Source organism: Triturus cristatus, chromosome 12 (assembly GCF_964204655.1).
Source record: "Triturus cristatus chromosome 12, aTriCri1.1, whole genome shotgun sequence".
In the NCBI taxonomy this organism is placed as follows: Eukaryota; Metazoa; Chordata; class Amphibia; order Caudata; family Salamandridae; genus Triturus; species Triturus cristatus.
Window position 1 is genome coordinate 781,335,073 of NC_140595.1, and position 16,804 is coordinate 781,351,876.

Here is a 16,804-nt window from a genome sequence, read left to right on the forward strand (position 1 = left end):
TGACCAGGAGGTCAGGGGTCTTGCTGACATTAATCACCAAGGACAGAATTCATCTGTTATTAGCCTGGGTGCTGAAACATCTACTGTTCTTTAACATGGAGGGAAAGTAAGCAGCAAATTGCGTGATACGCCTGGTATGCGAACACATGGGAAGAAATATTGCCTTTCAGCTGTAAATGGTATAGGCCAAAGCTCTGTTTTTTTAATATAAAAGCAGGGCCTTTAGTCGTCATATCACTGAAAATACAAGATTTGAAAAAAATACTATTGTCTACGGGTGCTCGTGGAAGACAATTTGTATGGACTGGAATCTAGAGAATGCTAAAGTGATTCTGGTATTTTGCTGACCTCTGCTGGTCGTTTTCTATCAAGAAAATTAAATAGAGGTAGTTGACAGACAAATAAAAAAAGAAAGTCCCTCAGCAGAAAGCAATTCTGGTATTTTACTGACCTCAGCTGGTCGTTTTCTATTAAGACAGTTAAATAAAGGCAGTTGAACAGAAAAAGTCCCTAAGCGGAAGCAGTCAAGTCCTAGGGCTGATCTCCAGAGCCCACAAAGTACATACACATATATAAGAATATACGAAAGAATATACTGAAGTATATATACTAAAGTATATACAAGAGTTATCGAATGCTTAACCTAATAAGGGCTAATTTACCCAGGAAACAGAGTTCAGTAGGTGAGCTGCTGACACACTGGGCTAAAGGAAACATTTACCTCTTAAACGAAGGAGGAACTCTATGAGCGTCTTGCAATTTGTCGAGTGCCCACTGCAAGTGTCTAAAAATAGACAAAACGCTGGTGTGCACGCGGCTGCTTCCACGTCAGGAATGCAGCCGCTAGCTTCAGCTCACACCAGCAGTAGTCTATGTCACAGTGGGCTCGAGACTGGCCTTGTGAAGGGCCCAATCAGTATGGGGTTAGAAAACAGAAAGAATACATGAAGGCAGCGTCATTACATGATGCTGCATTCAGAGGGATGCTAAATGAATCTATTAGAGCTTACTTTCAGGATAACTCATGGTAGGCGGGTGACTCACAGGTGGAAGGGGAAGCATTTAAAGTAGTGATGAGAGGGGTTTGCATAAATACCACGTATGGAGATTGTAAGGTTTTCCATAGAGAATTTGGGTTTGGATACATTAGAAGATGAACTGCATCAAAAAGAGGCTGAAGAGGTTAATGACTCCAAGATGAGTGCTGCCTTAACTAGAAAAGGAACAAACATAAAAGAAGTACTGGATAGCTTTAAGATATTTCATTACAGAAAATACTTAATTCAACAGCATAACAAGAATGAGAAAAGAGGTAGTTTGTAGGCATGATTTTTTTTTTGATTTACCTTTTTATTGGATTTTGCGTTTTCCATACATCGTTCACATCAATGGGTAACTGTTAATCATACCGTAACCTTCATTATGCATGTGTGCAGTACAGAAGATTCTAGTCCATAGAACAGTTACTTGTCCTGACACCTGTGGCGTGCGAAGATGTGTGTCTGTTCGGGGATAGTGGGGGTCGGATTAGAGTGTCTAGTTCTTGGGTATGACTGGTGTGCCCTCCCAATCCGTATGTGATGCGGAAACTGAGAAATCTGTATAGGTAACCGAACTGGGGAGATATAACTCAGGGAAAGAGGGGCAGGGGATGAGGGCGCTATCCTTCGCTGGTCCCATAGTACCAAGAGGTGTTCACTTATTGGGACAAGTGGAGCGTTCTGTTTGGGGCAGTGTGGAGCTGACCTCACTCGGGAGATTCTTGTGGGATTTGGAGTCTATCTGGGCCTGGCGTTGCCTGGGTGGCAATAGGAGTGTCTTGCGTTTGTGTAAAGCTATGGAGGAGTATCACCCACTCCATGGATATGGGGTGTTGCTGCGTCCCGCGCGCTTCCTCCTGTCTGATGGCATCATCCTCGACCGTGCTCCATTTATTGACCACCCCCTCCATGCTGCTATCGGGGGTCCATCTGATGACCGCCAATGTAAAGGGATGCATCGTTTCACTAGGAGTATGGCTAGAATTGCAAAGCGTGTCTCCACCTTTCTCTGCTTGTGTCGCTTAAATATCCCTAGGGCGATAGCCTCCCATGTGGCAAGTCTGGTCAGGCCTGTGACAGTTAATAGCGTGGTGTGGACTTCCGCCCAAAAAGCCTGCAGTGTAGGGCAGGTCCATAACATGTGGAGGCATTCAAACTGTGTCGCAGGGAAAAAACGCTTGAGCCGCTCCGGCGTGAGATATGCGCGGTGTAGTATGTTAAATTGGATATTTTTAAATCGCTGATTGCGTGACACTTTTTTGTGACCTTCCAGTGCTGTGAGCCATCCTTTATCGTGCAGTGCACGACCGAAGTCCTCCTTCCATTTTAGACGAAGTCGCGTTAGCGGCGTACGTGTGAGAGAGGTAGTTTGTAGGCATGATTGGTGAGATCTGATATTTCATCCCCAGTTGCTATGTTAAGGATTACAAAAGGAACATAAGTAAGCTCCCAAACAGAAATCAATGCAGTCTTTGCTGACTACTAAATCTTGCAATAAACCCAATCACACACACTGGTTCGTGAAGAGTTAAGTGCACTCATTAGAAAAGCTGAGCTCAACACATTGCCACTAAACATGAGAGAATTGCTTGATGGTCCTCAGACTAAACAAGAGATAAAATGTGTCATCAAGCAATTAGCACTAGGCAGGATACTGGGCAGTGATTGTTTCCCCATTGAATGTGACATTACATATGTGGATATATTGGCCCCAAACTTACATGACTCATATATGACAGCTAAAGCCTAGGGCACACTGCCACAATTCACAAGGGAATGCATCATAACAGTATGGCCAAACCTTGCTGTGACCCAACAGGCATCAGGTCGTATTGACTGTTATCTATACTTAAACTGGAAAATAAAAAATGTGGTAAAATAATGGCCACAAGATTAATGAAGGTTAATTAATGAAGGGCCCACCGACCCTTGGCCACCAAGACCAAATTGTTTTGTGTCTGGCAGAAGCCCTTCTCCCATTATTCGTAGATTACTAATAAACCAGACTCTTTTTTGGCATTGATCAACCTTATTGCATATTGCATCACATGGGTTTCAGGGAAGAAATACTTGCATTGCTCAAACTGTTCTATAATGATCCTGTGGCTAGAGTAAATACAGTAAAGAGGGGCAAATATTGGAGGAGCTAATACCTAAAGATACACAGTGTTCCCCTGATATGGTAAAGCTGAACCTAAGAGTGCAGCTCTACCACTTGGATAAAGCCATAAAAGACAGCAATGTAGGATAGGCTTTAAATGGTCTGCGGAACACCATTTTGTTTATTAAATGATTACAGATCTCATTGCTGGGCAGAGTAGCCATAACAAACATGTTAGCATTACCCGGCTATTGTATTTTTTCATGGCTGTACACATCATGATACACCATATTATTTTTGGGTAACTTATCTTCATGATGATAGAGATGATATGGGGTAACAACTGATTAGAGTCGTATTTATAAATTACAACTCCAGATTACTGAACGAAGGCTAGGGGTACCTGATCTAGAATCTTATTATCTGGCATGTCCACTGCAATGGGCAGTCAGATGGCTATAGCTAAAGAAGCCACCGAAACTGGTACATAAAGGAATCACTCAAGCAAAAATCTATCCCTGAAACCGTATTTGAAAATACCAAGCTAAAGCCTGCTTACCTAAAACTATTGACTGTGTGTAAGAAGCTGGCTCTCCATATAGTGTACTAAAAAGAAGTAAACTGTGCACAGAGTACAGAGAATTACCAAATGGTACTCAGAGGTAAAAGCAGAAAATTGTAATGCTCTTAATGTGGTAGGGTGGACGAGGAGTTAGGCTTATCAGAGAGTAGTGCTAAGCATTTGTTGTACTCACAGATGCATTAAATGTGATACACACTCAAGAATAAATCCGGAACCAATTTATAAAAATTAAGTCGATTTTTATCTATTTTTCAAGAACACAGTTCTACAGTAAGTACTTTTGAAGTTACTATTTTTCAAAGTTACAAAAATATCACTTTTGTGCGCAATTACGCATCATGGGAATCAATGGGGAAAAGAGGAAAAATGCATTTAATATCGGGCAATGCTTTCACAAAGTTCACCTTCTCGTTTTAGGTCGATGTCGCGACCGGGTCCAAAGTTCGAGCAGGAGAAGTTTGGTGGCGTCCCGGATCGGGCAGGAGCAGAGTGCTGAGGGTCTTGGAAACTGGTGAGCAAAGACAAAGGGGGCCACTTGAAAATGCACTGCACAGATGGGCTTACAGGTAAGTAGGTGGGCCTCCAAGGAGGGAGGAGATCGCAAGGGCCTGGGGACCATGGGAGCAGGGACCGGTAGGGTCGGATGCAGAGTGAACAGGTCAGACAGGCATCGCGCGTCTTCCTCTCGGTCAGGAGCAGGCAACTTGGAGAGGCGGTCTCGGGACAGCTGGGCCACTCAGGAAGTGGGTTTCGGGTCTCTCAATGTTCCTCAAAGGGTGCTTGCTTCTGGTGCGTTGGGAGCCTGGACTGGACTCTTCTTCTTGGTTTTTGCCGTTGTGGGTCAAGTACCCCAGGTATTGGTATGCTGTGGCTCTGGTACGGCCTGGTACCTCCAAACTTGGCGGGGAGGCAGATCTGACCCTCTTGAGCTGTTGTATCTCTTCTTGCTTTGGTGCTGCATCAAGGTCGTCGGGGAGAAGGAAGTCGACAAACCGGGCTGCATGGGATCGGTGCCGGCGGTGTGCTGGGGAGTGAAACCTACACTCCAAGGGAGCTTCTTGGTGATTTCTCGAAAGCTGAAAGTGCTCCGGGGTCCTTGGAGTCCTTACAGGTTCCAGGACGACATGAGTAATTGTTGAGTCCTTCTTGCAGCTGGTAAGGGGTTGGTGCCTTTTCTTTCTGCAGCAGGGCTTCTGTTCTCACGCAGCAGGTCTTCGTTTGTCCTGGTCTTCTTGGTCTGATGAATCTGATGTTCAGGTCTCAGGGAGCCACCTAAATACTGAATTTAGGGTCATTACAAGGAGAGACAGGTAGTAGCCAATGGGCTACTTACCTTTTAGGGTGTCTACACCCTCTAGTGACTACGTCCTGTGGAAAGATTCACAATCCTAGCCCTGATTGGAGGTTTTCTCACCATCTCAAGATGGTAGAATTTCAGGAAACGGGTTCACCTCGCCTGCCCCACCCTAGGTGGGGGAAACCTCCTCTTCATCTAACTAATTTTCCCATTTTTCCTTCATCCAAAAGTAGAGCAGGAAAGGGGGCTTGGCCTCTACCGCTATATGGGGGTCCTAGGTTTGATTTCAAAGGTGGAATCGCGTTTGAAGCATCTCGCTTAGGAAGGCCATCCTCTCCTGGAGGAGATGTGAAACTTACATCACAAAATGGACAGGACATTGTAGGGGCATATCTTCTCATGCTGATTTGCCCACACATAGGATATAGTGCACTCTGCCCCTAAAGGCCTGCAGTAGGTTGACTTTCCTATATCTTATGCTGTCGACTTTCGGATTTTCCTGCACCAAGACATGAAGCCAGCAATGGCAGAGTACATAGCCTCGGTGAGGGGTCCCTGGGGTGGCACAACCAGTATTGGAGCCCCAGAGAACCTTCTTCAGTATCCATGCCCTGGGTACCAGAGGTATCATTTACTAGGGGCTTACAGGGGTAGCTAAAGGTGTGCCAATTGTGGTACAGTGTTTTGGGAAAGAGATCTGGTACTGGGGACCCAGTACACTAAAAGTTCGAAATCACATCAGGAATCAAGCAAAAAGAGGGGGCTAACCATGTAAAAAGAGGCACTTTCCTACCTGAACCCCACCTAAACGAAAGAGGATGAGACTAACCTTTCCCTTCATATTCTAAGTGGAAGAACCTGGAAGGGCCATCTGCATTGGCACGGTCAGTTCCAGGTCTGTCTTCCACTATAAAGTCCAGTCCCTGTAGGGACATGGACCACCTTAACAATTGGGGATTTTTCCTTTCATTTGCATGATCAATCTGAGAGGTCTGTGGTCAGTTTGGACAAGGAAGTGAGAGCCAAACAGGCATTATCTAAGCTTCTTCAGGGACCAAACCACAGCAAAGGCCTCCCTCTCAATGGCACTTCAGTGCTGCTCTCTGGGGAGAAGCCTCCTGCTTATGAAAGCAACAGGTTGGTCATGGTCATCATCATTGGTCTGGTATAGGACTGCTCCTATCCCATGTTCAGAGGCATCTGTCTACACTTTGAACTGCTTCGAGTAATCTGGAGCTTTTAGAATGGGTGCTGAGCATATTGATTCGTTCAAGGTGTCTAAAGCCTTTTGACAACCCACTATCCAGTTTACTTTCTTGGGCATTTGCTTAGAGGTTAGTTCTGCGAGGGGGGCCACAATGAACCCATACCGCAGCACAAACCTCATGTAGTACCCAGTCAGGTTAAGAAATTACCTGACTTGGGTCTGGGGGGTTGAAGCTTTCCAATCCAGAATAGTATAGATTGTGGACTGTAGGGGGACATGGCCTTCACCCACAAGGTGGCCCAAGTATAACCTTGTCCTGCCCTATCTGGCACTTGCTGGCCTTGATAGTGAGGCCTGCTCTCTGCAGAACCTCCAGAACCATTTGTAGGTGGATCAGGTGATCCTGCCAGGTGGAGCTAAAGACAGCAATATCATTAAGATAGACTGCACTATAGGCTTCCAATCCAGCAAGGACTTTATTCTCCAACTTCTTAAAGGTGGCATGGGCATTCTTCAAACCAAAGGGCATCACGGAGAACTGGCCATATGCAGTGGAAAATGCTGATTTTTCTTTTGCTCCAGGTGTCAACCTATCTGCCAGTACCCTGATGTGAGATCAAAGGTACTCAGATGTGTGGCTGCACCGAACCTGTCAATCACCGCATCAGCTCTTGGAATTGGATGGGCTTCTGTCTTAGTAACTGCACTGAGCCCCTGTAGTCCACACGGAACCTCATTTCTTTTTTTTTCCACCCCGGGATTGAGGCTTGAGGGCTAACACAACTGGGCTGGGCCATAGGCTCTCTGAGGGTTTAAGGACACCCAACTCCAGCATCTTGCTGACTTGAGCTTTGAGGCTTTCCTTGCCATGGTCAGACTGCCTGTATATCTTGCTTTTGGCAGGTAGGCTGTTACCAGTGCCAACATCATGTGCACACCAGTTAGTATGTTCAGGGATCAAGGAAAAGAGCGCAGCAAACTGATTTAGTACTTGCCTGCAATCAGTCTGCTGTTATTAGTGAGTGTAACTGAAAGGAGGAGATGTTTGGGAACGTCCCGGATGCAGCCCGCAATGACAGAGTGCACTGGCTTGGTGAGGGGGCCCTGGGATGGCACAACCAATGCTACAGCCCCGAGGACACTCTTCATTACCCATGCCATGGGTACCAGGGGTACCATTTACTAGGGACTTACAGGGGTAACTGAAGGTATGCCAATCGTGGTACACTGTTTTGGGAAAGAGATCTGGTGCTGGGGACCTGGTTAGCATGGATCTAGTACACTTAAAGTTCGAAATCACATCAGGCATCAAGCAAAATTAGGGTCTAACCATGCAAAAAGAGGCACTTTCCTACACTGTTGCCAAATATTGTTGGAAAAGGTACAGCTCCAAAGCCTAAGCAAGTTCACTAGTTTGAAACTCAAAACAACACAGAAAAAACACAGAAACAAAATGACAGAAACAAATACACAAATTATTAAATATTTTATTTAATTTACAAAGAAAAAATAATCATAAACAAGAATTTCAATGGGAAGATTGGAAATTTAAAAATGTGGTTTTGTTTCTAAAAAACCAAGCAATATGCTAGCTTCCAGCATGTCACTTTGTCCTTTTTGTTCCTAGTGCATGCTCTGGTTTTGTCTGGTACACCAGTGCTTCAATTGATGCCACCAATGGTCCATACTTGACTTCTGTTTGCTGTACTTGTGCTGCTTTCAGGAATTGAGCTAAGAAAGCCAGCTTAATTTTCAGTCTGCAAAAGAACCACTGATACAAGGCAATTAGAGAAACTACTCCGATCGACGTAAGTCAACTGAAACCTCAATGGGAAGCTGGCCTAGAAAGGGGAGTAATGGAAAGAAATACTATTTAAGTTGTCCATACCCGATAGCATGACAGCTATTTCTGATATTCCTGGAAATATCAGACACCTGCACAAGATGCGGTCAGGAAACAACAGGATTCTTTCACTTGGTATGGGACTGTTCAATTGTTAATTAATTCTGGAAAGGGGGGGGAGGAGCCAAGATGGCGACCGGGACGGCAGCGTAGGCTCCCGGCTCCGCGACCCTCCGCATCCCGCACAGATATCCTGCATTAGATCCTTAGCCTGCGCTATGTGCCCGTGTTGGTGAATGAGAGCGGCAACCGATCGTGTGACTCCGAAGTTTCTGGCGGCGGTATCGCCGGAGAAATATCCATTTGAAGCTTGCGGCCTGTGCAACCCTGGAACCGGGACCTCGAGTGGATAACATGGCCGGGCGGCAGTTCAACAACAGCGGCCTTTGGTGACTGGGTGGAGTCGGACTAACCGGAGCGGTGCGATTATCGGCCTACATTTCGCCGTGGTCGTTCCTACCACTAAGCGTAGCGGAACGAGTGCATGCCCGAGGTGGCTAATCCAAGATTCCCCGGTGATTGCCTCAGCCTTCGCCGGTGAGCTGCCCGGCCGCCGCCCGTAACTCGCCCTGATTCTTGCGGACTGCTCCCGGATTTTCGCGGGCGCAGATCCGTGGTGGGGATGACTGTTGCCCGTGATCACACATCGGATATATTTTTTGCCTGCCCCCGAAACCCTGATTCCAGTGACATGGAACCTGAGGCGCTTGTCCCTGAGTCCTGGTCCCAATCTGGGTTGGACCTACCCGGCGGCCATCTTGACAGGACGAAGTCTACCATCCTGTACACTGGGTCGCAGCACGATTGGAAGTGTGCGACTATGAGGTGCGTAGCGGAGCGAGCGCCGAGAGCTGTGCTGGGGTATGGTGATCTTCTCGAGGCTCTCGGCGCCCTTCACTCCACCTTGGTTCACGGCACCTGGGTCTTGGGGAGTAAGCTTGATGGGGTGGCATCAGCGTCGGAACAGTTGCTGCCTGCCTGTCCCCAGGTACACGGGGACTTCCTACACTGCACACAGGAGGACAGTGTCGTGACCGCCCCTGTGGATAGTGACCAGCTGGAAACTCCGGACAGTATACAAACGTGTGATCGGTTGGCTGTGGGTCTGGTCTGTTCCGGAGGTCTTGGACCTGAGTGGGGGGTGGTGGCCTTGTCCCGTGCGCGGCCTCCGGCGACCCAGGCAATATTCACGCAACGGTCCCCTGCTCTGGCTGATTTCACCTTCTTGGACCTTGTGTGCAGTGCAGATCCTGGAGCAGCACTGGGAAAGATGACTCTCCATACTGCTGACTGTGTTGGGATTCAGAGACTTCCACCCTACCTGTGTGTGTCGCTTCAAGTTCTTTTTTGGACGCTCCTCTTCTTTGTAACATTGGACATGGCACTGGGTCGATGGGTATGCATGGGTAGATTCGCAAAGAGTGGCCAAGGATAAGGCTGATCCTTCAGAGGTGGTCATCTAACAAGCGGGCGGGCTCTGGGGTTGCGTGCTCTCACGGCATAACTGTTAGTGTACTAGGCGCATAATGCTCCCCATTCTTCTTTGACATGGTCGATTCGGTGTTGCTTATTGTTTGCTTTGGGGGAAAACATATTGTGCGGGAGGGAGAAGCCGGGGGCATGTTTTGAAGGCCCTCCTCCAGTTTATTAATATTCTCTCTACCCCCCCGTCTGGTGGGGTTTCTTTTCTTACTCCTCTTTCTCTGTTTCTTCTATATTTCGGGTCTGGTTCCGGGGCGACAGGCACACTGCTGGGGGGGGGGGGGGCGTACTCATCTGCAGAGGTGCAGGGTGGGGGGTTGGGGGAGGGGATCCTTTAGTCTTTCACCCCTTTTTTCCATGGCCTCCTTTTTCTTCTCTTATTCTTCTTTGTCTTCTTTTCTGGGATCAGCATGGTAGAACTCCTTCGTTGTTAATCGTTGCGTTTTTCATGTGTGCCACAATTTCCGTGGTGTTTTCTGGGTTTTAGGGCAGGGGACTGCAGGCGCAAATGGCCGTGATATTCCTCCACATCCTGAACTTCCTGTTTCAGCGCCATTGACTAGATAAATTGCTGTTTATCGTTGACGTTTATTATTCTGCCTGCCATTTCTTGCTGCTGGGAAACTGTTTGGCACCTGATCCTTCCATCCTCTTTTATTATAAAATGAAAACCTTTTGTATCCTGGTCTCCTACTTGGGCTGGCCAGTGGCCGAGAGTATACTAACATGGAGATTCTGCACCCCGAGGTGCTGCCTGTGATAAATATTGATTTTTGTTGCTCTGACTGCTTAGCGGCCGGCCCCGGGGGTTGTAGGCCCATACTTGTTATTGGTTGAAATGTCAATAAAGGTTTTTAAAAAAAAAAAAAAAAAAAAAAAAATTAATTCTGGAAAGGAGTGACGCATAGGCTGAGCACTCACACATAAGTAGACGCTATGGACCCCTGAGACATGATTATTGTAAATTTGGCGCAACCTAAAACATAGAGATCACCATGCTGGTCTATAGATTTGGCGCTGTTGCTAGTGAACAATTGCAAACTGTTACCTGTATGATTACATTAACGTGAACACAACATAAGAACATTCTTGTTTGAAGAGTACAACTTCACTTCCCAAAGGTGGTTTCTTGGTGCTATTGACAGATTTGGATGTTTGTCATTAAGAAACTGAATGTCTCTCCTTTTTTTGGTCTCGCTTATGCAGCACATGCGCTGTCTCTTCGAGACATGCTATATCTACTCTGTTGACTTACAGCCCGCCCATTGCTTTTAATTTGTTGCTTTGCGTGTCCTTTGCAAAGGCTTGCTTCTGTGTGGTTCATTTTGGTTATATGTCCCTCATTTTTGTGTGTTGACCCCTCCCATGGAGCACGCCCCTGTTACTTGTAGGCGTGCCGCTTTGCAGATGTGAGTTTGTTGAAGTGCACTATTTAAAAAAAAAAAAAAAAATGTGTCTGTGTTTGAAATGTCGCCTTTTCTTCCTGTACGTGTTCACCAGTCCCGATTGCTGTAGTACTAATAAACTTATGGATCGGCATTTGTCATTTTCATTCAGTTCCGCATGTAGTTTACAAACAGCATTTTGTTGGCTTCAGCAATTGTTTTATTTCAATTTTTCAGATCGGCATGTCTTAGAATTTTTGTTTTTTGTTGGCACGGGGAGTGCCAACAGACGCCAAGCCTCAAACCCGGTTCCCCATTTTCAAAGTCAGCAGTGCTGGATGTTGTGCCACACCCTCTCTCTAAAACAATCGGTATTTTTTGGTGCTTTTGTCTCAGTTTCTCTCACTGAGTTGCCCTCCCACCATGCCCCTACCCTTAACCTCTTCATCCCTTTTGTTTACCTCTGCTTAGGTATAATTATGAACAGTGCTATCCCCTTCGTAGATGAACAGGAAACCCCAGCTATACGCCTTTCCCTTCACTTCCCCAAATTTGAAACCACAGTGCACGCATATTGGAAGGTGGGGTCGGCTGCGTGAGCGCTACTAAACAGGTTCCCAACAGCCCTTTAATTTGGGAGATCTACGAGCACTGTTCGAGGAATACAGCTGGGGCAGTAATACTGACACTGGACACAAGGAAATAGGTGGGTGTACTGGGGTGGTCCCCATCCCTCCAAGGCTCCATCACTTCTGCTCCTCACAACTTTGTCAGGCTAGACTGCCCGCTTTGCCCCTTGTGTGCCGGACACCGGCCTCTCCATGGTGTACTGCGTGAGCCTGGTCAAAAAAATATTTACGTAGCTGCTGGCCATGCAGACAGCGTGGCTTGATTGGCATGGGGCCAGCAGTGCACTACACATGGAGGACCGCCTCTGGTGGAGCACATACATCGTGCAATGGGGCCAAGAGTTAGAGGGACCTGCTTCCTCTTCAGTTGCAGGGTTTAGCAGGTCGAGAAGGCTTCCAGTGACTGCCAGCTAACGCTTTGCATGTGACATGAGTGGGGGCCGGGCTCTGTTCTGCCGGCTAGTTTCACTGTTTGTCCCCATGAGAGGGCCCACATGGCTTTTCTTGCTTGCCTTTTCTGGGGGCCAAACCTGAAAGCATTTTGGTCGATAGCACCTCTACTTAAGATAGGTAAAGTACCCGGATAATCATAGTGTGGTTTTTAAGGCATGTGATTTCCATCTTCCCATAAATACTTTTAAAATGTTGCGGGCATGTTGGCCTTTTGTATGTGATCTCGTATCACTTTCATTTTTTAAGGATGTGTGCATTTGGTCCTGTGTGAACATGTGTGCTCGCACTACTTCACATGAATCTTAAGTAACCTAAAGCTATATCAAATCCCCCCTTCTCCGCCCTCACACACACACTATACCAGGACAGGATGTGGCACTACATCTAGACTGCGGACGTTTAAACTAAAGAGCCAGGCTTGAGTCTAGGCATCGGCTTAACATGCTGTGATTCTGCACACATCAGGTAATCTTTCCGTGCCTTAAGAAGACTCCCCTGCTACACGTTTTTTTGTATTTAGTCATCGACAAATATAACTTTATGACTTCCTCCACTGCTACCTCGCAAGTTCCCAAGGGGAAAGGGGGTTGGGAGAGAGAAAGAGAGAGAGACAGACAGACAGAAATACTGACTTCCAGTGATGTGACGTCTGGAGTACTGGACTCTGGACAGGGTATAGCACTGTCTGATGTGCTGGACTCTAGGTTTCAAACAGGAAGTAACACCAGGATTTCTGGACAGCATTAGACAATTCACATAAAGTAGCGTGAGTGTCTGCAATAAGAGAATATCTCATTAACGTACTGTGATGTCAAGATTATTTGTGAACGATCGGTATGTATAACAGCATTACATACACTAAGACCTTTAGTTGACTCTTATATATTGAGATGTCTCTCTTTGAGCTGCTTTCTGTTCCTAACAATAAAATAAATTATCCCTTTTAGATATTAACTGTTATCCTGCTACTTTCTGAATACAAACAACCAACAACTTATAAACATACTAAAATTGCTTCCAGATTGCTCCAGTGAAGATCATACTAGAACAGTTCTTGGCAGTGCGAGTCTCTAGTCTTTTTTAAGAGAAATAAGTCATTCTCCACTGAATAATGATGTATTGCATAGAGTCCATTTAAATAGTTTGTAGTTCGTCACAATTGTGGTTAAGCATTAATATGCCTGAACTTCAAAGTGGGGGGGGGGGAGGCAGGACTGTTTAGCTAGAGTCAGGTAAGTAGAAATCGGGAACTAAGCCAAGCAGTGACTAGAGGCACAGTGCAGATGGCACATGTTTGTAATACTTTACACGGGGGCACGTTGATCTTTGGGCTAACAAGGAGCTGCCCGTTTGTAACTGTGACAGTTGAAAGGCTGCTGCACGTGCCTTGATTCAAACTGTTGGCACGAGTTCCACATGGTGCTTAGTCATAACATGAACAACAAGCAATGCCCATTCCAAACCAAATACTGAATGACGCATGAGCAACAAGCATTGGTAATCACAACCTAAATAGTGAATGACAACAGTGAACGTTAACCCACGTGAGCAAGGATACTCATGAATTATTGCTTGAATCAAAGAACCGTACATGATGCCGTTTTCATTAGACAACATCATGTAGCTGAGAGGTATCTGATAATGGGATCATGTGCAAAGTTCTGTCTAATATAAGTTTGGAGGCAGGGCTCTCCTCGCAGCCCTGCTGGTCGCCTGATCAGAATGTGTGCTGTTTCAAGGGGCAAAGCCAGAAAGCCACGCCTGTCCGAACTATTTAAATGCCTGCTTCATAGCTGCGGGGAGCTGTAACTGCATTGACTGTGCCACGGGTGGCTTCCTTTGAAAACAGATATCCTTGCAATGCGTACTCCCCCAGCCTCTCCCTTTGCTTTAGTCTTACCTAGATACGACACTACATTCAGAACACAGGTTTTCCCTAGTTTCCCTAGTTCGAAATCTCATACATTATGCATGAGGATTCTTGCAAGCACAGCAGGACGACCATCTCCTGTATAATATCTATGTATAAAGTTCTTGCCCGACGTCATCTTTAGGCTGACACAGTATTAAAGCGGGGTAGGCCCCCTGTGGAGATCTATGCGTATATATACAGCACATCTTGCTAAGATAGGGCACAGGAGACCGAGACTTCCTGGCCGACACACTGACCAGAGAAGCTGAGGTTTCTGCATGCAGACACTACACCTTACAGTGGTCTAAAATCCCTTGCAGGGTGTCCAACTCGAGACCAAGATGGGGTCCCACAGTCTCTCACTTCAGGTAATGGGGTTGACTTTATCCTAGAGGGATTCTTGGCTTAACACCCACACACATGCTAGGTACAGTTAGGTACATCTAGTTAGGGAAGTATCGTAGGAGTACGCATCTTTTTATCATGTGTTTTATAGACCCGTATGTATTCATGATTATTGTAAGATGGTAGAGCTATACCACCCATTTACCTTTATAGTACTGCTAATCATTTATATCTTATACTGTCTAAAGGTTGTTGCAGCTCATCTATTCTACACCAGAATAACAACTGTTCAATAAATACTTATTGAAAACGCCCAGCCTGTTTATTCTGTGTATCTCTCTGAGACAGACTGAGTAAGCACGAGTGACTGAGAGAAAAGTAGTGTATTGTTCCCACGGTCCTGAGGGATCAGGGTTGTCATGTTCAATGGTTGCTAAGAACTATTCTCTCCTTGGTAAGAGGAGATTCTAGTGGCACTGTGAGCTAGTTGGTACAAAAGGCCAACATACCCGGTGGGGGTGTTCAGAGTCAGTCTGCCACCAATCCTATAGTGTATGCTGTCCAAACACGCATATCTTGTATAATTATTATAGGAGTGACACGACATGGCGCCCAATGTTGGTTGAGTACTTATTTAACAGTAGAATCTGAGTAGTTCAGTCGTGCTATTCCCAGAAATCCCTACTCACAAAACCCCAGAGACGTCTGGAGTGGTGGAGCACAAACTCCCCCACAGCTGAGTAGGCGAAAAATCCTATTTATAAGCTGTTGGTTAATCAAGCTTGAAGGACACTTAGTTCCTAAATTGTGCAAAACACCTTATCTTAGTCCCCTTGAAAAGTTATTACGTGTTCTAAAACACAATGACTAACCAGGACATAGACCCACTAAAGCAACCACTGCCCCTCTCAGAAGACGAGGAAGATGCAAACGCAATACATATTGCGGCAAATGTTAGAAATGCGGTCACCCTGAAACTGCTTGCACATGGTCTAACACCTCGTGAATAAGGCACCCAAATCATATAGAACAGAGGTATTTTATTTGTGGGGTACATTCCCAGCAGCAAATGCAAGAACAAAAACATTTCATTACTAGATAGAAGATGAAGAACCAACTGAATATTGTCTGTATGAGGACATTGAAGTTCCGCTCACGTACCAGGAACAATTATACTGGTTTAAAGGCGCCCGCCCCCATATAAAAAGTAGAGTAAGACTGGGTCTGCTCGGAAGAGAAGGAGCGACATGGCCAATATTAGCGGCCTACACACCACATCCTGACATTGAAACAATGCCAGGAGGAGACTTACTTATACTTCACAAAGAATTAATAAAAATGTACAGAAACATGACACAGTTTGTCTTGAGGACACTTACAGTCCAGCCGGCAACGGTTACAGCAAATACAACTCCAGTTCAAAATACAGGAACTAAAATAACACCACAAAGGTTACACGCAGTAATGGGTAAAATGCCTGCAAAACGTGAACAAATGCCATTCTAGGTAGCTCGGAAAATAACACAGCTAGAAGCAGTATTTCCGAATACTAGCCCTTATGAAAAACACAGAATGCTGACAATCTGCTTGCCCATGGGGATAACACCACGGATAGAGGAATTGTACCTCTTGGGGTACAGTGTTGGTGTCTGTCACAGCATTATATGTCTGGTGATGTCACAACTCAGTAAGTCCCCTCTGTAGATGACATGGCAAAGTAAACTTGAACAAAATTAATGAAAAACATAGTTTAGCAATCATTAACAATGTCTCACAAGTCAGAAAAGTATGACACATCAGCCACAACCATCTCATTGTTAAAACTAGTTAGGCTTCACTGAAACACTGTACATGTAAATTTAACCATTTACAAAACAAGTCTTCCACAAACTTCAGGACACTTATCCTACACTGTGAAGCATACATACACATTGTCTACACAGCTACACAACAACAAGCAATTGTGTTTTGTATAGTTACAGTCATGTCAAAAAGTTGTTGATAAGCTGTTGTCTCAGGTCCACTCCATCCTTATCACCGCTGTCATCATTGCCCAGTCCTGGATCCTCCGTTGGTGGTACCTGCTGGTCTCCTTTGTCCTCAATTAGAGGTATGTTCTTCCGAATTGCTATGTTGTGTAGCATGCAACAAGCCACGATTAGCTGGCACACCTTTCCTGGGCTATATTGGAGGGTTCATCCTGTCTTATGCAGACAGCGGAATCCTGACTTCAGGAGGCCAAATGTCCGCTCTACCATCCTCAAGGTCCGGCCATGGGCCTTAATAAAGCGTACTTTTTGATGGGGTGTCTGGGTTCCGCAGTGGTGTCAGTAAACATGGCTGGTTGGGGTATCCAGAGTCTCCTAAATTAAAGATAGAAAATAGTTCAGTTGTCAAACAACATATTCGTATCTGACATACAAACAACACACACTACAACATTCATATACAACATCACCTAACAACA

At 45.8% G+C, this 16,804-nt stretch overlaps 1 protein-coding gene across 3 annotated transcripts in view; it reads right to left on the minus strand.

Moving 5' to 3' along the window:
* Nucleotides 1-15,380: 15,380 nt before the first annotated feature.
* The window catches only part of LOC146782821 (uncharacterized), a 271,182-nt gene continuing 269,758 nt past the window's right edge, over nt 15,381-16,804 (minus strand). For all 3 annotated transcript variants that reach the window (XR_014972318.1, XR_014972317.1, XM_085639217.1), the window contains one exon: nt 15,381-16,700. Coding sequence is in view for 1 of the 3 variants with exons in the window: in XM_085639217.1 (XP_085495343.1) it covers nt 16,598-16,700 (103 nt within the window). In the remaining 2 variants the exon portion in view is untranslated. The remainder of the gene's footprint in view (nt 16,701-16,804) is intronic.